The sequence below is a fragment of the Suillus discolor genome (genome assembly GCF_016758755.1).
Source record: "Suillus discolor strain FC423 chromosome Unknown F5147scaffold_40, whole genome shotgun sequence".
NCBI classification, from domain to species: Eukaryota; Fungi; Basidiomycota; class Agaricomycetes; order Boletales; family Suillaceae; genus Suillus; species Suillus discolor.
The window spans coordinates 240,116-256,824 of NW_024541287.1; the positions used below are offsets into that span (position 1 = coordinate 240,116).

The 16,709-nt window shown below is 48.2% G+C and overlaps 8 protein-coding genes across 8 annotated transcripts; 4 read left to right on the forward strand and 4 right to left on the reverse strand.

Annotated features, from left to right (window-relative positions):
* Positions 1–1,650: 1,650 nt before the first annotated feature.
* F5147DRAFT_762057 (uncharacterized protein) lies at positions 1,651–2,858 on the forward strand (the record flags this gene model as incomplete). The annotated part of the gene is made up of 7 exons (XM_041440564.1): positions 1,651–1,731; positions 1,798–1,866; positions 1,924–2,007; positions 2,069–2,293; positions 2,341–2,391; positions 2,441–2,636; positions 2,695–2,858. The coding sequence occupies 7 exons, from the start codon at positions 1,651–1,653 to the stop codon at positions 2,856–2,858; spliced, it is 870 nt and encodes a 289-aa protein (XP_041291012.1).
* Positions 2,859–5,442: 2,584 nt separating this feature from the next.
* F5147DRAFT_638270 (uncharacterized protein) lies at positions 5,443–6,337 on the forward strand. The gene is made up of 2 exons (XM_041432971.1): positions 5,443–5,859; positions 5,919–6,337. The coding sequence occupies exons 1-2, from the start codon at positions 5,474–5,476 to the stop codon at positions 5,923–5,925; spliced, it is 393 nt and encodes a 130-aa protein (XP_041291013.1). The 5' UTR covers positions 5,443–5,473; the 3' UTR covers positions 5,926–6,337.
* F5147DRAFT_838248 (general substrate transporter) lies at positions 6,283–8,580 on the reverse strand (the record flags this gene model as incomplete). The annotated part of the gene is made up of 12 exons (XM_041444143.1): positions 6,283–6,651; positions 6,726–6,795; positions 6,852–6,929; positions 6,979–7,100; positions 7,158–7,223; positions 7,272–7,368; positions 7,428–7,476; positions 7,529–7,933; positions 7,982–8,093; positions 8,142–8,196; positions 8,247–8,317; positions 8,370–8,580. 12 exons carry the CDS (start codon positions 8,578–8,580, stop codon positions 6,458–6,460), a joined length of 1,530 nt encoding a protein of 509 aa, XP_041291014.1. The 3' UTR covers positions 6,283–6,457.
* Positions 8,581–8,863: 283 nt separating this feature from the next.
* Positions 8,864–9,779, forward strand: F5147DRAFT_638272 (flavoprotein; the record flags this gene model as incomplete). The annotated part of the gene is made up of 6 exons (XM_041432972.1): positions 8,864–9,006; positions 9,059–9,101; positions 9,169–9,256; positions 9,314–9,444; positions 9,500–9,671; positions 9,727–9,779. The coding sequence occupies exons 1-6, from the start codon at positions 8,996–8,998 to the stop codon at positions 9,777–9,779; spliced, it is 498 nt and encodes a 165-aa protein (XP_041291015.1). The 5' UTR covers positions 8,864–8,995.
* Positions 9,780–10,157: 378 nt separating this feature from the next.
* F5147DRAFT_263003 (uncharacterized protein) lies at positions 10,158–10,920 on the reverse strand. Its single transcript, XM_041428921.1, has one exon. It carries the CDS (start codon positions 10,851–10,853, stop codon positions 10,386–10,388), a length of 468 nt encoding a protein of 155 aa, XP_041291016.1. The 5' UTR covers positions 10,854–10,920; the 3' UTR covers positions 10,158–10,385.
* Positions 10,921–11,818: 898 nt separating this feature from the next.
* F5147DRAFT_638275 (DUF1183-domain-containing protein) lies at positions 11,819–13,043 on the reverse strand. Its single transcript, XM_041432973.1, has 4 exons — positions 12,747–13,043; positions 12,560–12,653; positions 12,399–12,500; positions 11,819–12,344 (listed from the first exon to the last, which is right to left on the reverse strand). Exons 1-4 carry the CDS (start codon positions 12,927–12,929, stop codon positions 11,875–11,877), a joined length of 849 nt encoding a protein of 282 aa, XP_041291017.1. The 5' UTR covers positions 12,930–13,043; the 3' UTR covers positions 11,819–11,874.
* Positions 13,044–13,096: 53 nt separating this feature from the next.
* F5147DRAFT_703680 (uncharacterized protein) lies at positions 13,097–14,673 on the forward strand. The gene is made up of 7 exons (XM_041437860.1): positions 13,097–13,287; positions 13,341–13,472; positions 13,522–13,755; positions 13,822–13,945; positions 14,000–14,185; positions 14,243–14,367; positions 14,424–14,673. Exons 1-7 carry the CDS (start codon positions 13,183–13,185, stop codon positions 14,520–14,522), a joined length of 1,005 nt encoding a protein of 334 aa, XP_041291018.1. The 5' UTR covers positions 13,097–13,182; the 3' UTR covers positions 14,523–14,673.
* On the reverse strand, positions 14,636–16,160 carry F5147DRAFT_762061 (uncharacterized protein; the record flags this gene model as incomplete). Its single annotated transcript, XM_041440565.1, has 7 exons — positions 14,636–14,869; positions 15,013–15,189; positions 15,393–15,453; positions 15,590–15,612; positions 15,662–15,753; positions 15,796–15,865; positions 16,001–16,160. The coding sequence occupies 7 exons, from the start codon at positions 16,158–16,160 to the stop codon at positions 14,769–14,771; spliced, it is 684 nt and encodes a 227-aa protein (XP_041291019.1). The 3' UTR covers positions 14,636–14,768.
* Between the last annotated feature and the right edge of the window lie 549 nt (positions 16,161–16,709).

Below are 16,709 nucleotides of genomic sequence, written 5' to 3' on the forward strand. Positions count from 1 at the left end.
GGTCTGTGGCTAGATGGCAAAGGTACTACTACTGTAGCAAGAAGCAAGAAGAATGACATGTCGGGAATGCGGGAAAGCGTATCTGTGCGTCAACATTTGCCACGGATGTTATAAAGCAGGATCTCGAGCGTATATAACACAAGCATATGTACCAACGTTGTAGACAAAAAGTATATCAAAATGGGCGGCACGGTAGCTGTTCGAGCTTGATCACCAGCTTGCACCAGCGTACATGCAAGGTGACGAACATGCCTCTCGCAGCTGCTACATTCCCAGACTGGCCAAAAAGAACAGTCGTGACCGTCCACATAGAGAAAGCTGGACAGATGATAAGCCTTCAATTCCGACAATTCAGCGTCACAAAAAAGTACTGACCGTTCAGCATTCCGATGTTTGAAAACTTTCCTCCTCCCTAGTTTATCCACCGTCATCATGCCCAGTGCCCACCAGCGAGCGCACTAGCTAAATTGAAAATATGAACGCGTGAATACGCATCGATTTTGAGTTCCGCTTCTGAAAGACCATGGATGAACCTACAGACCATCGTTAATGGCTACTTTCGTTCTAGTCTAAGTGATACCGCTGTTGAAACGTTTGTCAGGCTAAGTACCATCTCGAATCCTCGAAAACGCACACCCTATCGAAGACCGTGTTGATGTAACACGACACCAGATCATTACTGCTGAGGCGAACGTCAATGGCAATCTTCAAACGAGAACGGGATGATCAAATCTCCACTGCGAGAATGCTGCGACGATCCACATGATGGCAAACATGCGCTGTCTGTCGCCGGGAGTCGAGAAACACAGGCAGAGGTGGATTCTCGTTCGAGGTTTAAAGCATGTCAGATTTGAGCCAACTCAAAGGCCACTAGAGGGTTGCGTTCGTCTCCCCCGTTTGAATGGTACTGAGCGAGGACACGCGCAGCTTGCGATTCCTGGAAAGAAATAGATGAATGTCCTGTGATTTACTTAATGGGAGATATCCTTGCGAATGCTCACCAAGCCTCTAGCTATCAGAAATATCTGGGATGAACCTGAAGGCGCTGAGCTACTTTGAGCATGGCATGAGTTTGAGGCTTGCGTGTCTCGCTGTCCTAATAGGTCAGACACGTAAGGAGAAAATGAAGTTCCCTAAGACCCAGCATGAGCGCTGAGCTTTGTAGCGATGCGAATACAGTGCTACGATTAACGCTGAGGATGCCAATACTACGTGCGGAGTTGATGAGTACTTCCTAACGACCGTCAATAGAATTGTTACAGTAAAGCGAGCAGCTACGTACCTAACTTCATGGTCGCTCCGCAATTTGAATTATTGGGTCACGTGGCTGGGTCACCTGCTTGCAACATCAAGCTCGAATTTCGATCGAACCGTACGTGACTAGCTCACTTGCACTCGTTGAAATTGAAGTATGTATTTCGTCATAGTCATCCATTGTCGACTTGTCCCCGACCCGCACTGTGCACACATATAAGACAGCCAACCGCAGAATGATTGAAATGCGGTCGAAATTCAAATGGTTATTTATAGCTTAAGTCTTACGGCTCGCCACTGCCTCCAGGCTTCCTTGAAGCAGCAACAATAGTTTTGGCAATTGTATAGGTAATGGGGAACCCTCGTCTTGCTTCTTCGACTCAACCACTATTCACGATGAGCAAAGACAATCATTCATCGAGGGATTCGGCTCGAGAAACCCACACACCTAGTCAAGCAACAGCTCCTGGAAGTTCTGTACGTGGCTTAAGAGGATCACATCGCTCCACTCCAAACACTGACATTCACGCATCCTTCGTCTAGCATCGACCCCGTGGTAAAATCGGTCGGTTTCTGAAGAAGCTCAAGGAGGATGCGAAAAAGTTACAGAGGGTGAGTCTACGAGCATGTATAACGAGTGTCCTAGAATACGACTAACATTGCAACAAGCGCTCGAAGGATTCCCGCAGCCATAGTCCTGCTCCCCCGAATGTCAGTCATGATGAACCTGCTTCATCCACCCTGAATATCGAGGTGGGTTCCCATACTTATCCTCTAGTTTCTGTGCTTCCTCTAAATTTCGGTGGTCGCGCAGGCTCAGGCTGGTCCGTCCGGTGTAAAAGTGGAGGATGACGTCCAATTAGTACTTCGGGATGCACAAGTTGCTACAGAGCATATGCATTCACCTTCAGGACATGTGATAACTGTGGCGTCTGCTGGCAAGGATGCACAAGAGGATCTCGATACCGCAGGCAAGTTCGGGGACACATATCTCAAACCCCTCAAGATATTCGACGCTGTTATCGGAGAAATCACGGATGTATGGGCCCTCTTCTCTATTGGAACCGAACTAATCCCGTTCCACAGTTACATCCATATGCAAAGATGGCGCTGGGCGTGTTGTCTTGTGCAGCTAAAGTACGTTTTATTTTCATCTCTTCCCATCTTACATCACTCATTCGTGCAGATTATTCTAGCTCAAGCAGACCGCGACGCAGCGGTACTCAAACTTCTCGAGAAGTTGTGTCAAGTTTACAGCTTTATAACACAAGATCAGATGCCTGGCCAAATCTCGTCGATGCGCATTATCCTCGGACAGATCTCTCAGCAGACCCTCGAATGCGCTCAATTTATCAAAAATTATTCGGAGACCAAGAGCTTTTGTGAGTCTTAAGAAGCTGTCACACTTCGCACCGTCTCAAGTTTCTATTGATATCACAGGGAAGAGACTCGGAAAGAACGTCATGTCAGAAACAAAAGATACGATCCAACAGTACAGTGACGTGTTGGATACTCTCATGCAAAACTTCCGGGACCAAGTCGCTCACGACGTAGCCATACACATCCACCGTACAGGTAAGGGTTCGAACGTGTTGGTGATTTAAAATATACTCACACCTTTTCAGGAGAAATACTGGATCTCAGTGGTATGACGTATGCAGCTAGCGCAGGCCTGGATACCAGGAAACAATGTCTCCAAGGGACGCGCACCGAAATCCTTTCCCAGATTACGGAATGGGTCAACAGCACTGGGGACAACGTTCCACGCGTGCTGTGGTTATCCGGCCCTGCAGGTACGGGAAAGTCGTCAATCGGCCACACCATCGCTAAGTGGTTCAACAACGTGGGGGGGCTCGGTTCATGCTACTCTTTTGACCGTCAGCGAGAAGCGGATCGTCGCCACGAAAAGATATTTTCCACGATCGCGCGCGACCTGGCTGACCGTGACCCGGAGATGAGGCGGGCATTAACAGATGCAGTTCAGAACTCAAATTCGCTGAAGAATACAGCGGATATCACCCAGCAGTGGCAGAAGCTTCTGATCGAACCGCTGGAGAAGTCATCTGGGTCCACTGCGGGACCCATCGTGATCATGATCGATGCGCTGGACGAGAGCGGCGGAGCAGAGACGCGGAGAGACCTCCTCCGCATTCTAGCTGGCACACATCAAAACTCCGACGTTCCCAAAATCACGAATCTCCCACGCAACTTCCGCTTCATCGTCACCTCTCGCCCCCTCGGTGACATCAAAGACGAGTTTCGTGGCGTTGAGCATATTCGACAGGTGTCCATGGATGAGATCCCAACAGCAGACGCAAAGCGCGACATCCATACTTACGTATCCAAGGAATTGGAGAGGCTAGATTTCCAGCACGGAGAGTTCGCGGTCCTCGCTGAAAAAGCTGACGGACTTTTCGAGTGGGCGCGTCTTGCCTGCGAGTACATCAAAGAGCCCCACGTAGGACTATCTGCAAACGATTGCTACAACGCTGTGGTGTCACGCGATCCTGCTGAGAGAAGCATGCTGTTGCACAACATGTATGAGCTTATTTTAACGAACGTCATGCCTGTCCAGCATTCACAGAAATCGCGCTCGACAGCGTTAGCGAGATTCCACTCGGTGATGGGACAAATACTAGCTACAGCAGAACCTCTTCCTTTATCTTCCCTGAACGCCATGAGGCGCTATTTTCCAACTCAAGAGGACAATTTCGACGTGGAGGTTGTTGTAAAAAGCATGGGCTCCCTCCTCAGCGGTACCACCAATCCGGATTCCCCAATTCGACCCCTTCACGCATCCTTCCGTGATTTTTTGACGGATGAACTCTCCAGCGGAGAGTTTTTCGTCGACTTATCAAAAGCTCAACGTAACCTTGCATTCGCGTCGCTTCGAGTGATGGAACACGGCCTGCGCTTCAATATTTGTGAATTAAAGTCATCGTATCTACCTAATAGTGAAGATCCTGGACTACAAGAACGAGTCGAAAAATGCATCCCCCCACATTTGTCATATTCCTCTCGATTCTGGACGTCGCACGTACGAACCACAGCGTTCGACAAGGAGCTCGCCAAAGAAGTGAAATTATTCTTCGACCACGAACGGCTGTTTTTCTGGCTCGAATTACTTGTTCTGATTGGTACTCTTAGTGGTGCCGTTTCTGCCCTTTCGCTCATTCATCAGTGGCTAAAGGCGAGTACATTGCTACGGAGTGTCAGATAAAGCGCTGACGCGCAACATCAGGGCCATTCCGAATTCAAAGATGTCTCGTCGACTGCAACGGATGTCCAGAGATTCATTCAAGTCTTCGGCAGCATCATTTTACACAGCACACCGCATCTGTATGTATCGGCACTCCCATTCTTGCCTGCCAACTCTCCGCTATCGAGAATGCTTTCTGCACGATTTCCGAATATTCTTCGCGTAGCATCTGGATGTGATATGAACTGGCCGGCTGTTCAGACCGTGCTCAGTGGGCACACTGATTATGTTTCCTCGGTCTCATTCTCGCCGGACGGCACTCGCATCGTCAGTGGTTCAGACGATAAGACAGTTCGGCTGTGGGATGCTGCGACCGGTCAGCCAGTCGGTGAGCCCTTGCGGGGGCACACTGGTTACGTTTCCTCGGTCTCGTTCTCGCCGGACGGCACTCGCATCGTCAGTGGTTCAAGGGATAAGACAGTTCGGCTGTGGGATGCTGCGACCGGTCAGCCAGTCGGTGAGCCCTTGCGGGGGCACACTGGTTATGTTTCCTCGGTCTCGTTCTCGCCGGACGGCACTCGCATCGTCAGTGGTTCAAGGGATAAGACAGTTCGGCTGTGGGATGCTGCGACCGGTCAGCCAGTCGGTGAGCCCTTGCGGGGGCACACTGGTTCTGTTCTCTCGGTCTCGTTCTCGCCGGACGGCACTCGCATCGTCAGTGGTTCAAGCGATAAGACAGTTCGGCTGTGGGATGCTGCGACCGGTCAGCCAGTCGGTGAGCCCTTGCGGGGGCACACTGATTACGTTTCCTCGGTCTCGTTCTCGCCGGACGGCACTCGCATCGTCAGTGGTTCAAGGGATAAGACAGTTCGGCTGTGGGATGCTGCGACCGGTCAGCCAGTCGGTGAGCCCTTGCGGGGGCACACTGATTATGTTCGCTCGGTCTCGTTCTCGCCCGACGGCACTCGCATCGTCAGTGGTTCAGACGATAAGACAGTTCGGCTGTGGGATGCCAAGACGATGCAGCAGTCACAACAGTGCACCGAGTCAGATCACCCATCATTGTCAAATGAACATCGCAATATCGAGGCCACCACTACCATGACGTTGAACACTTGGAGCAATCACTTCATTTGCTTCTCGCCCAACTCCATCCATACGCTGCGCAACACTTCCGAGCTAATGGAGGGAGCATCCGTTGACGACCGCAGCTCGACCTGCTTTTTACTGGATCATGACAGTGGGTGGATGGTTGGGCCCAAACATCGGCTGTTATTCTGGGTGCCACACGCTTCTCGCCACCCGTTTTATAGCCCTCAGACTGCATTGGTGATACCTAGAGGAGGTCCCGAGCTTGATTTGAGCCGCATGGCACATGGAGAACATTGGCAGAAGTGTCGAGAGGGGTGAGTCTCCTTCATAGGTCCTTTCCAGTTGTCGCACTTGCTGACATCAATACTTGTAGACCTTAGTACCGACGATGACCGAAGGAATAGATACATTATAGAGATTTCAGATACATTTTAGACATGACAGCGAGTGTGCAGTATATCATACGTTGTATTCTATTCTATACCTAACATCCAGTCTACGAGCGAACCAATTATTGAAGAGCTGACTGCGTGACTCATGATTGCTGGTTTGTTAGCACACGTAACGACAACCAACGCAGTGTAACGAGAATGTTTCCCATATCTAGTCAATCTGCGCTGCATCAGTTTGCAGTGATGATCCGTGAGCAGTCGGAAAGCTCCTGGACTTAGTAGGGATGCGTCACATCATAGCGAGGTGGCGAGGGAGAGGCAAAAACTATTATAATCCTCAAGGTGCACAACATCGACAAAACGACCTAGAAACCCAATCAGAACAACACGCCCGGTCACGAGCCTACCCTGCAGTGCTTTCTGTCTGATCGCCCCAATCAGCGGATTCAAAAAATACACAACTCTGCAGCATTTGAGCGCGCTTACTACATACAATAATCATGAAACTGTCATCACAAATTTATCTGGCAAACGCAACAACAGATTCTCCAGTTTGAGCTTCGAAATGCGATGGCGAAGCAGAACTCCTCCAGGTCTGTCCTGCTTCAGGATTGTCCTGAAGTCTGGGGTATGTAGCCAGATTCATGGCAGTTTCACCTGTCCGCTCCATGATACCCCGACGGACTTTGACGCCGTCGAACAAAGCGGCGGTTTCTTCAAGAGTGCGAGTTGAAGAAAGCAAAAACATAGTTTACGAGAGCTCAACGAGTCGAAGAGATAACAATCACCTCTCGTGTCGATGATATACACCATCGCGAATAGGAGTTCCAATATAAGCCATCCGCAGTAAAAGAGGTACTGTACGAAAAAAAAGGTCAATCAATCAATCGCATGAATGAGATCTGACGACTTGCGTATTTCAATCCTATGGTTTCCAGTACCACTGGATTAACGAGCGAGTTGAAAGCATTGGTCGAATAGAGAACGATGTTCTGTATGCAACGTCAGGCAGCGTTCAGAGAAGGGACGAAAGCGACCGACCATGATTACAAACCCCTTGGCACGGATGTTATAAGGCAGGATCTCGAGCGTATACATTACAAGCATCGAAGTATCCGCCAAGTCGTAGAAGAAAGAGTATATGAAAATGAGCGGCACGGTAGCTGTTCGAGCCTGATCATTAGATTGCACCAGCGATACATGCAAGGTGTTGGACATACCTCTCGCAGCTGCCACATTTCCGGACTGGCTGAAAAGAGCAGTCGTGACCGTCCACATAGAGAAAGCTGTACAGATGATAAGCCTTCGATTCAGCATCACAGAACGGTACTGACCCGTCAGCATGCCAATGTTTGAAATCAAGAAAGTCTTCCTTCTCCCTAGTTTGTCCACCACCATCACGCCTACCAGCGCACTAGCTAAATTGAAAATCTGAACGCATGAAATGCGCATCAATTTTGAGTTTTGCTTCTAAAAGACCATGGATGAACCTGCAGACCGCCGTTAATGGCTGCTTTCGTTCTAGTCTGGGTGATCCCGCTGTTGAAACATCTGTCAGGCTATGTACCATCTCGAATCCTCAGAAACGTACACCCTATCCAAGACTATGTTGAAGTAATACGACACCAGACGAAGATCAACGACAATCATCAAACCAGAACGAAATTGATCAAACCTCCACTGCGAGAATACTGCGATCCATATGATGGTAAAGATGCGCTGTCTGTTGCCGGGAGTCGAGAAGCACCTCAGGTAGGATTTGCCGGAGGCGTACTCTCGTTCGAGGTTCAAAGCATATCGGATTTGAGCCAACTCAGAAGCCACTAGAGGGGTGCGTTCGTCTCCCCCATTTGCATGGCACTGGACGAAGACACGGGCAACTTGCAATTCCTGAAAATAAACGATGAACGTTGTACGATCCACTTGATGGAAGGTATCCTCGTGGATGCTGACCAAGTCTTTGGCCATTAGAAAACAAGGACACTCTGGGATAAACCTGAAGGCGCTGAGTCACTTCGAGCAGGGTAAGAGCTAACAGTCTTACCATATTAGCGACACCTGAATGATAGGAATGGCTGTTTGAACGAATGAAGGGACCCTCCATGACCACGCTGATGTCCCCGAATCATCATAACTTCCTAGGCAGATCCAAGCCGCTGACAGACATGTGAGAGACCAAACGTGTGACGCCGGATCTCACTTACAAATGACGCTGCCAGAGTACCACAACGAATTGTACAGAGAGGTCATTTTTCCGCGCTTGAATGGAATTAGAGTTAAAGAATGAGATACGAGATGATTTTGCGCACATGCGTTGGATAACTAAGTTCGCTGATGAGTAAGGGAGTAGCATTGATGGAAAAGGCGATCCCTAAGCCGACTGAGAAATGGAAGATAAGTATGTGAATAGACTTTTTGATTGTGCATCATACTAAGCACACGGGTGCCAAGGAAGACTTCGTACATGAGGCTTGGGTGATGACGGCTGCCCTGATAAACATGACTGCTCTTCGTCCTAATAGGTGAGACACGTAAGGAGAAAATGGAGTTCCCTAAGAACCGGTATGAGCTTTGTAGCGATGCGAACACAGTGCTACGGTTTACGCTGAGAATGCCAATACAATGTGCGGAGTCAACGACCATAAATAGAATTATTGCAGTAGGGCGAGTAGTTGCGTACCTAACCTCATGATCTCTTGCCATCCGGGCAAGATTTGTAAATCTAAGGTAGCGCAAGACAACAGTCCACGATCGTGATAAGAAATGTTGTATGTCTTACTATTTATTATGGATGAGTCAAAGCCATTAAGATGATAAGAGCGGTGATATCAAACAGATGTAGAGTATCAGGATGGCTGGGTAGTCAAGCTTAATGAAAGCTCGCGACGTCTCAGTTCCAGGACCCCGGGCCGTGTCTCCTACTTCCATTTAACCTTCACTCCAACTTCACTCGCTCTGAACTTCCATCTCAAGCTTATACATAGTAAATTACACTATTTTCTCCGACTAATACTCAACGGTTGGCACAAACTTCTAACTTAAACTTGAATATGCGCCGATGCATAAACAGTCAGTTTATTACTGAAAAAGCGCCTCATGTAGTATTATTGATAACTGGCAGCGTAGCATCTATCAAAGCACTCATTATCGCAGGGCTTCTCCAAGTCTGTCCCTCTTGATGAAATCCTACTGTTGCCAGTGCTCACACTGCACGTGCAAATGTAATACCAGAGTGTCAAAGTAGAGGTGGTTACAACGAAAGAGTCGCTTGCGTTCTACGATCGTGCGGACGTAGTCAAGATGGCAGGTGGACGGATGAGTTGGTGAGTATACAAAAGTTCAAGATGAATTTCTGCGTCTCAACGTCCATGACAAGGATCACACAAGATCAGAGATCCAATCCTGTATATCGGGTTGAGGAGATGGGCTGACATAGTCCTTGTCGCTCCCTGCTCGGCAAGCACACTCTCAAAAATCGCACATGGACTCTGCGATAACTTCCTCGCAGTATGTCCTGCCGCCTGTTCACGTCATGTCTCACTCTGATAATTTTTTTCGTTAGACCTCTCTGCTTCATGCGCTGGCACCTACGACGCCGACTTACATATTCACAGCAATGAACATGCTCATGTACGAACATCCGCTTATAGCAGAGCATGTGCGCATTGTCCGGGATGTTGTGCAGTATCAAATCGTTGAGCCGATTGCAAAGAATATCGTATGTAGGGACGTCAGTACATTGCTTTGACTTTTTGTTTCCGTTGTAGATGACTCGGTCCTTTCTCGAAGGACTGGGTGTCATGACAGAACGGTGTGATGTTGTGAAGATAGTGGTGGATTAAATGAAGTCTTTCCCAGTCAACACGGCTGATCAAATCAGACAGCTTCCATTCTGCCACAGTGCCGTACTCATATTGTCCCTCAATCTCAATCACTTGATTACAGGATTTCCATCGCAAACGAACTTAAATCGCTTGTCTTTCACACCTCTCCCTCGATGTGCTCGATCGGACATCATATTCTCATCGACATAAAAACAATGACCACAAGTAGGCACTTCACCTTTGATATATCACGAGTTTTGTTTCAATGTTACCGTCTTCATGATGTAGTTCGCAGACCTTCGCAGCGCAAGTGCCCATCAGATGTTAGTCGGATTTTTACAACACGCCTCTCGAAAGGCGGTTGCACTTACAGGATCTTATATATGAGTAAATCAAGGAGTATTTGCATTACATCGGTCGGTTGTTCTCGATTGTATAGCAACAAGAATCTTCTCGATACCTCAAGCTACAAAAACAGTACACGACGGCACGCTCTTCGAATGCGTCATCACTGAGGTGGATCTCGAAAGACGATAGATCTTACGTGAGAGTGAATCAAGTAGTATGTACAGGATTATTTCAAATCTCGGAAGTCGTTGAGCACGCGATAACGCGTTCTCGAAGCTACTCATGGAACTTTGTCAGGTAATATAGCTGGTAAGTGATTCTGAACAACAAACCTTTACGCGGACGTGGGGTGACAAGAATCCGCGCTCTTGTCTTATTTGCTGTACGTACACTCGCAGCTCTTGTCGGCTTCTTTGCATGAGTAGGTGATCGCGTCATCTTGGGATCCGTTTCAATTGAAGAGTTAGGAATGAGACTGTGTAAGATGTTGCACGCCTCCTCTACATGATATGACACGGTCGAAGTCATTAGTAGCCCTGCGCTACGATACGCATCCGCGAAGGGGCTCAACCAAAGATGAACCGCTACGGTGTAGTGTGAGCGGAATACCACAAAGGCGGAGTCGTGCCCGAGGTCCTGAAATGGAGTTGCAGAACTGAGGCAAAGAAATACCTCAACGATGAGCAGGTTTAAAACTTCTTCACCCAGGTGCTCCGCGGTCCAGAAAGTTTCTACCGTCAGCATCTTGCAACAGCCCGTGCACAATAGTCTGCACAGTAGAAAGCGATGAAGAATGTGCCGTAGTTGAATAAATGAAAGTGGAGTCAAGCTTCAAGTGCAGAAACGGTGCTTGAACAAACATTACTATATATGGAAGTGACAGGTATGCGGCGGGTTACAGGTCTCAAAATCCCGACCGTGCGGATGTCTACTTAGTTACATGAAGTGGAGAAACTCGTGACCAGTCTGTCTAGTGAGGCAAGCTGTCGATTAGACACAACAGCTTGCCTGACGAGACAGACTGGTCACGAGTCTAAAGGAACATCGAAAATGAAAATACAATAAAAAATAAGCTCAGACTCCCTTTGCCACGGCACCGGTCATGTCTGCGGAAGTACTACGATCGTGAGTAAAAATGTTAGACTGAATTTTAATTTCAGTTAGTAGGGTGATGCCATAAATAGATGGCGCTTACCGAATATGCGGGTGGATGGTCCATACCATGGGGTAGATTGCGAGGGAAGCAGTCCCTGATGGCTATTATTAACACTCCCACCCGGACTGATTGTGAAACTTACACATTGAGATTACATAAGTTAGTTGAACCAAAAGTTGGGTGGCACAACCCCAATCATACCCTGTGCGATGAGTTCATTACAAGTACTCACAAACATATATAAAGACTTACAAACCAACATGGAGCCCAGGAAATGAGGTAGTAAATGTTCGCTATCACGATCAACGCGGCCATATTGAAAAGCAAGTTGATGCCGTAAGATTGTAATTTCAAGATTGATCGACCACAAGCAGAAAGAAGAGTAGAAGAATCGGGTTTCTGACATTCCGCCATGCGACTTGGTGTGCATGTTGTGGTTGAAAAGAAAGGGGCATTCACGAATTATTGCTATTTTATGGGGCTGACTTACATAACGACGACGTGCGGGGCCCAATCATAATTAGCCATTGCGTTCCTATCTGGGCCGCTCGGTCTCTGACTATCATAAATCATTTCTTGTACAATTAATCTGTACATTGCGGCCTTTTATTACCTACTACTCGAACCGCCATACCCCGTACTTGTCCTCATCGCACCCAAACCAGACGACCCCTCTCCTCTATCCTGGCTATCATACCCATGCACAGGTCTACTCCTCGAGATACTACCCTGCAGTCGCCTCTCCCGCTCCCAGTCATACTCCCGTGACCCCGACGGACGATTCAAAAGGTGATTTCCCAGCGCCCCTAGTGCAGCGCCACTCCAAAACCCTGGCTGCCACTGCGAGCTGTTGCCTGAACCGGCGTCTTTGGTGTATGGTGGGGGTGGGCTAGTGTAATAAGAGCCGGGGAATCCTCCTGGTCCTGACCTGCCTTGCCTATCGCCGGGATATGAGGGAGGGCTGGTGTGGTTGGCATCTGACGTATTGCGACGCAAGCAAGGTTGGATAAAGCTGTAGATTATCATACCCAGGACTACGATCCATACGAACATGAAGAAGATACCGGAGTAATCGAGGTCTGAGTACGCAGGAAATAAGTAAGTGTTAATAAACGAGCGTGCTCAAGACTTACTGCTGAGCCATGGTCGGGTGTAGAAACGGGACCAGCTTGAGTCAGAGTCGGCGCGAAGGGCATCGGGGAGTTGAACGAGGTTGTATTCGAGGGAACAGGATCCTGCGTGATTATAATGAGGCTTCGTATTTCGAGTACTCGATGGTGGATCAGAATCAGACCTTTCATGACGTATGGGTCACCAGGGCCATTCCACCCCTCGCAAGAGACCTCGACTCGACCGAAACGTAAAGAGGACGGTAGGTCCGCCTCGCACTGCAAATATCGTGTCAAACTCACTATATAAGAGCTTACTACGTAGCAGCAGTGTCTCAAATCCTAATTATTAAGTTAAAAGCGAACACTCACCTTCCAATCAACATCCGTACCCGACCCTCCAATATTACTGCAGCGCACGACATCCGGCTGATACAACCCGCACGCTTTCCCAATGCATACCAGTTGAGCAATAGGACTGGTACGCCGCGCAGCTGTAAGTGCGTTTTTGTAGAATGTGAGACCAGGGATGCTCTCCAAAGCGATGCGGGACATGAAATATAGTTGAATGAGCCTTGTCTGCTCAAAATACAAGCACGAGTTTTAAAGCTTTGTGCAGTGCATACACGACGTGGAGGTGAAACGTGTGATGACGATGATATGAGTAGCGCACAATAACCGGTTCGAAATTTCAAACCGTTCGATCAGTGGCTGTGTATGAACTATTTCCCTACCGCCTCGCTGACAATACCTGTTAACTCCGTCATCCACCAGTGTATGACGATTCAACCGAAAGCACTCAATATACATGTTTGACTGGACCTCATTGGCTTCCAGGGCTTTATTACTCCTCATACTTGTTTACTCGTCATCTTTCATGTTTTCGTCGAAAAAATGGAGTCCAAAGGGGTTGGTGAGCCAACAAGTCTTCCTCGATGATTTAGTAATTCACGCGCATGGCCCCAGCACGTCTATATTACAGGCGGCAGCCAAGGTCTCGGACTTGCACTCGCCAAACTCGTCGCGCGAAAAGGTGCCCACGTCTCCATAGTAGCAAGAACCCAAAGCAAACTCGACGATGCTTTAAAAGAGCTTGAGGTTCGTGTCCGGGATGAAACCCTCCGTTCGTTCTAAATATCGTACACAGGCCAATCGCCAAAGCCCAGACCAAGTCTTCAAAGCCTTTTCCTTCTCCCTCGACACCGCAAAGGAGTCTGCTGCCGCTCTCCAAGCTGCTAGCGATGCCCACGGCGGCAAAGTTCCAGATGCCGTTTTCGCATGCGCAGGTGCTGCAAAACCGATGTACCTCCTTGAAATGCAGCCAGAGGACCTCTCAAGTGGAATGACGAATGGGTACTGGATACAGGCGTGGTCCGCATTCGTGAGTCGATTGTTCAACTCTTTCAGATCACGGACAAGAACATGACGTTTAGCGAATGATGAACAGGCTGCTGCTAAACAAATGGTGCGCGAGAATAAGAAGGGGAAGATCGTGCTGGTGTCTTCGACGCTTGGATATATGTCTTTGATTGGATATTCTTCGTATTCGCCTGCAAAACATGCTCTGCGTGGTAAGCAATGCTGTCTGCTTGACTCTGGGGTGATGCTGATGACACGCTTGGTAGGACTGGCTGATTCATTGCATTCAGAACTAATGTTGTATGGTATCGATACTCATATCTTCTTCCCTCCGACAATGTATACCCCTGGGTTCGAAGAAGAAAACAAGACGAAGCCGGCTATTACTAGAACGATTGAGTCGGCGGATGAAGGTCTGACAGCGGAGCAGGCTGCTGCTGGATTACTCTCAGGTACGTCGTCTCGTCAGACTACATCTACAACTTTAAGCCAACCTTTGGCCTGGTTAGGTGTCGAGAAAGGTCATGCGCACATCACCGCTGATCTCATTACGAGCTTGTTTCGAGCTTCAACGCGTGGTTGTGCACCTAGAAGCAACGCTGCTCTCGATTTCGTGTTGGATTTGGTTGCTCTTGTATGTACCTACCTTGTCATGATAAGTTTGAACTCATGATTAACGCTTGACTGTAGGTTGGCATACCAATTTGGAGACGCTCGGTTGACAAGCAAGTGCTTGCACATCGCGCTGAACATAGGGAGTATTTGAGGACAAAGGGATTGGTTGATTGAGCCTCCAGTAGGCAAACCAATTGAATACATGCATGATAGTGACTCGTCATTGCGCAGAATGAAACGAAAAGACACTGTCATGTTTAGTAGATGACGAGTGCAGTGCGCTACTAGGACAGAGCAAATACAGTTAATATACACTTTATCCTTACAGGTCGTGACAGTCGGGAAGGACAGCAAATAGACACGCTTGCTGAACTCACTTGCAAGTCGTGGAATCCCGTAAGTTGTGCCTTGATCAAACCACTAAAGATTTTGGTTCACAGCGTCCTCAGTCAATGATTCACGTTTCAGCGAGTCATCTCCTTCAACCCCGAGGTTTCTGCCCGTGGTATGTTTGCGAAGATCTTAATAGATACGTGTCCATCGTGGTTCATGAATCCCCTACATCGAGCAGCAGAGACGCGCTTGCAAGCCGGACATATCAAAAAAGGTTTCCGAGATCGCGAAACAAGAGACCACCAAAATGCCCTGGGTTCTAGAAACAAACCAAGGGTAGTCGCCTGCTCTACAACCTTATATTCCGTGAGTTTCGACCCATTAGGGCGCTGCATGGTGAAGACCTTTTCAACGTATGTGCAGAGCCGATCCACTTCATGTTTGTAGCTCATCGCGTCTATATGATTCGCTGTTAAAAGATCACGCTGCAGGTCACCATGATCTCTTACTAAATACAGCGGTCAGTCGTCGAGATAATGTGATCCTTGGAAACATACTGTCTTACAGATTAAAGGATAAGACACCCTGATGGGCATCTTATGCGACTCTAGTCTGCCAACTGCAGCGAGCGCTTGATCATCTCATCACATAGGATGCGAAGTCGAGCACCTGGATCTCGAGTTGTTCATCTGGGTACTTGTGTGGATTTACCTGTGTTACAAAGATGACGTTCTCTGATCGGCGGGGTCTTGTCTCCTTGATTTTTAGGGTACTGCAAGTGCCAAAGTATGTGGCGAGGAGAAGTTATGAACATCGACATCGGCCCAAGACCGTGGCTCCAAAGCCTATCTGTAGCAACCTCAAGGCCTCATGCGAACCCATCGACCGCCCCGAATTCCCATACTCACAGGCGACTCTAACTCCTCCGAATCTTGATCATGCATTCTACTGCCATCAATCCACGATCATCCCCCACATACGCTGTATTTCCCGTACTAGCATCTCCGAGTCCTCTGCCGTGTTACACACATGATCTCGTTTGGGAGCCTGAGGCGGCAAGTTCTGTTTTTGTCTAGTGAGAGCGGTATAATTGCACTTGTGAAGACGTTCTCACCTTATTTTACAACTCGCTGTAGGCTTCGACATCTCACATATAGACCATGTTTCGGCGATTGGGTTGGGCACTGGATACGGCACATTCTTGTGCTTGGTCGCAAATCAGCATGTACATCAGGAAAACGTAATTCACTACAAAGTGCTACAAAGCGCTCTGTAGCGCTCTGTAGTGTTCTGTAATACAATCCAACCCGCTGATGTACATGGATCAGATAGGTCGCATTTTCGCTCCCGTGGGTGTATGGCCACTGCGACTAGAGGAGCCGAACACAACTGCGGTGGAGGAGGCAACAACTCTAATTGGCTTGCTACAATGACATCTATTACGCCCTCTGACTCAACAACGGCAAAATAATCATACATTTTTATTTTCCATCGTTACCAAGATCATGCAAGATTCGAAAATTGCGCCCAAGGAAATCAAGAAGCACTGAAAGTTTTTGACAGCCTGATGTCCGAACACGGTGATACTATAAGGTGCTATGCTGAACAATGGACGATCGACTCGGACCCAGCCGGGAAAATTGATGGAGGAATATATTTGGTTAAGCACTATCCTCTACGGCATTTTCGGATGGAGAAAAAGACAGAAGTTTACAGCAGACTTCTTGTAAGTGCGTAAATGTGGCCGGCATCTGTAGGAGGACAACAGAATACTAGGAGAGAACTGCGGCTGGGTCGTCCATCTGTCTTCTTTTTGTGGACCATGGCGCGAGCATCGGACTCCGTTCTACTCTGAGAACATGAATCTAAAAATCAAGATTCTTAGAAGAACTTCTCAGGGATTCGGAGCAAGTATCATTGATTGGGTACCGAGAACGAGATGTATGATCATTGATGTAGTAGAAAGTAGAGTGCATCTCACCGTGAAAAGGTTGAACTAGCTGGCGCACTGTTATGATCTTATTCCTG

Coding starts and splice junctions, on each gene's coding strand:
- F5147DRAFT_703680 (XM_041437860.1), top strand. CDS start 13,183: ATGTTTGACTGGACCTCATTGGCTTCCAGGGCTTTATTACTCCTCATA. Junction 13,288..13,340: donor AATGGAGTCCAAAGGGGTTG/GTGAGCCAACAA, acceptor GCATGGCCCCAG/CACGTCTATATTACAGGCGG. Junction 13,473..13,521: donor ATGCTTTAAAAGAGCTTGAG/GTTCGTGTCCGG, acceptor TATCGTACACAG/GCCAATCGCCAAAGCCCAGA.
- F5147DRAFT_638275 (XM_041432973.1), bottom strand. CDS start 12,929: ATGTCCCGCATCGCTTTGGAGAGCATCCCTGGTCTCACATTCTACAAA. Junction 12,654..12,746: donor GTACGGATGTTGATTGGAAG/GTGAGTGTTCGC, acceptor CGATATTTGCAG/TGCGAGGCGGACCTACCGTC. Junction 12,501..12,559: donor TGACCCATACGTCATGAAAG/GTCTGATTCTGA, acceptor ATAATCACGCAG/GATCCTGTTCCCTCGAATAC.
- F5147DRAFT_638270 (XM_041432971.1), top strand. CDS start 5,474: ATGCAGCAGTCACAACAGTGCACCGAGTCAGATCACCCATCATTGTCA.
- F5147DRAFT_263003 (XM_041428921.1), bottom strand. CDS start 10,853: ATGCTGACGGTAGAAACTTTCTGGACCGCGGAGCACCTGGGTGAAGAA.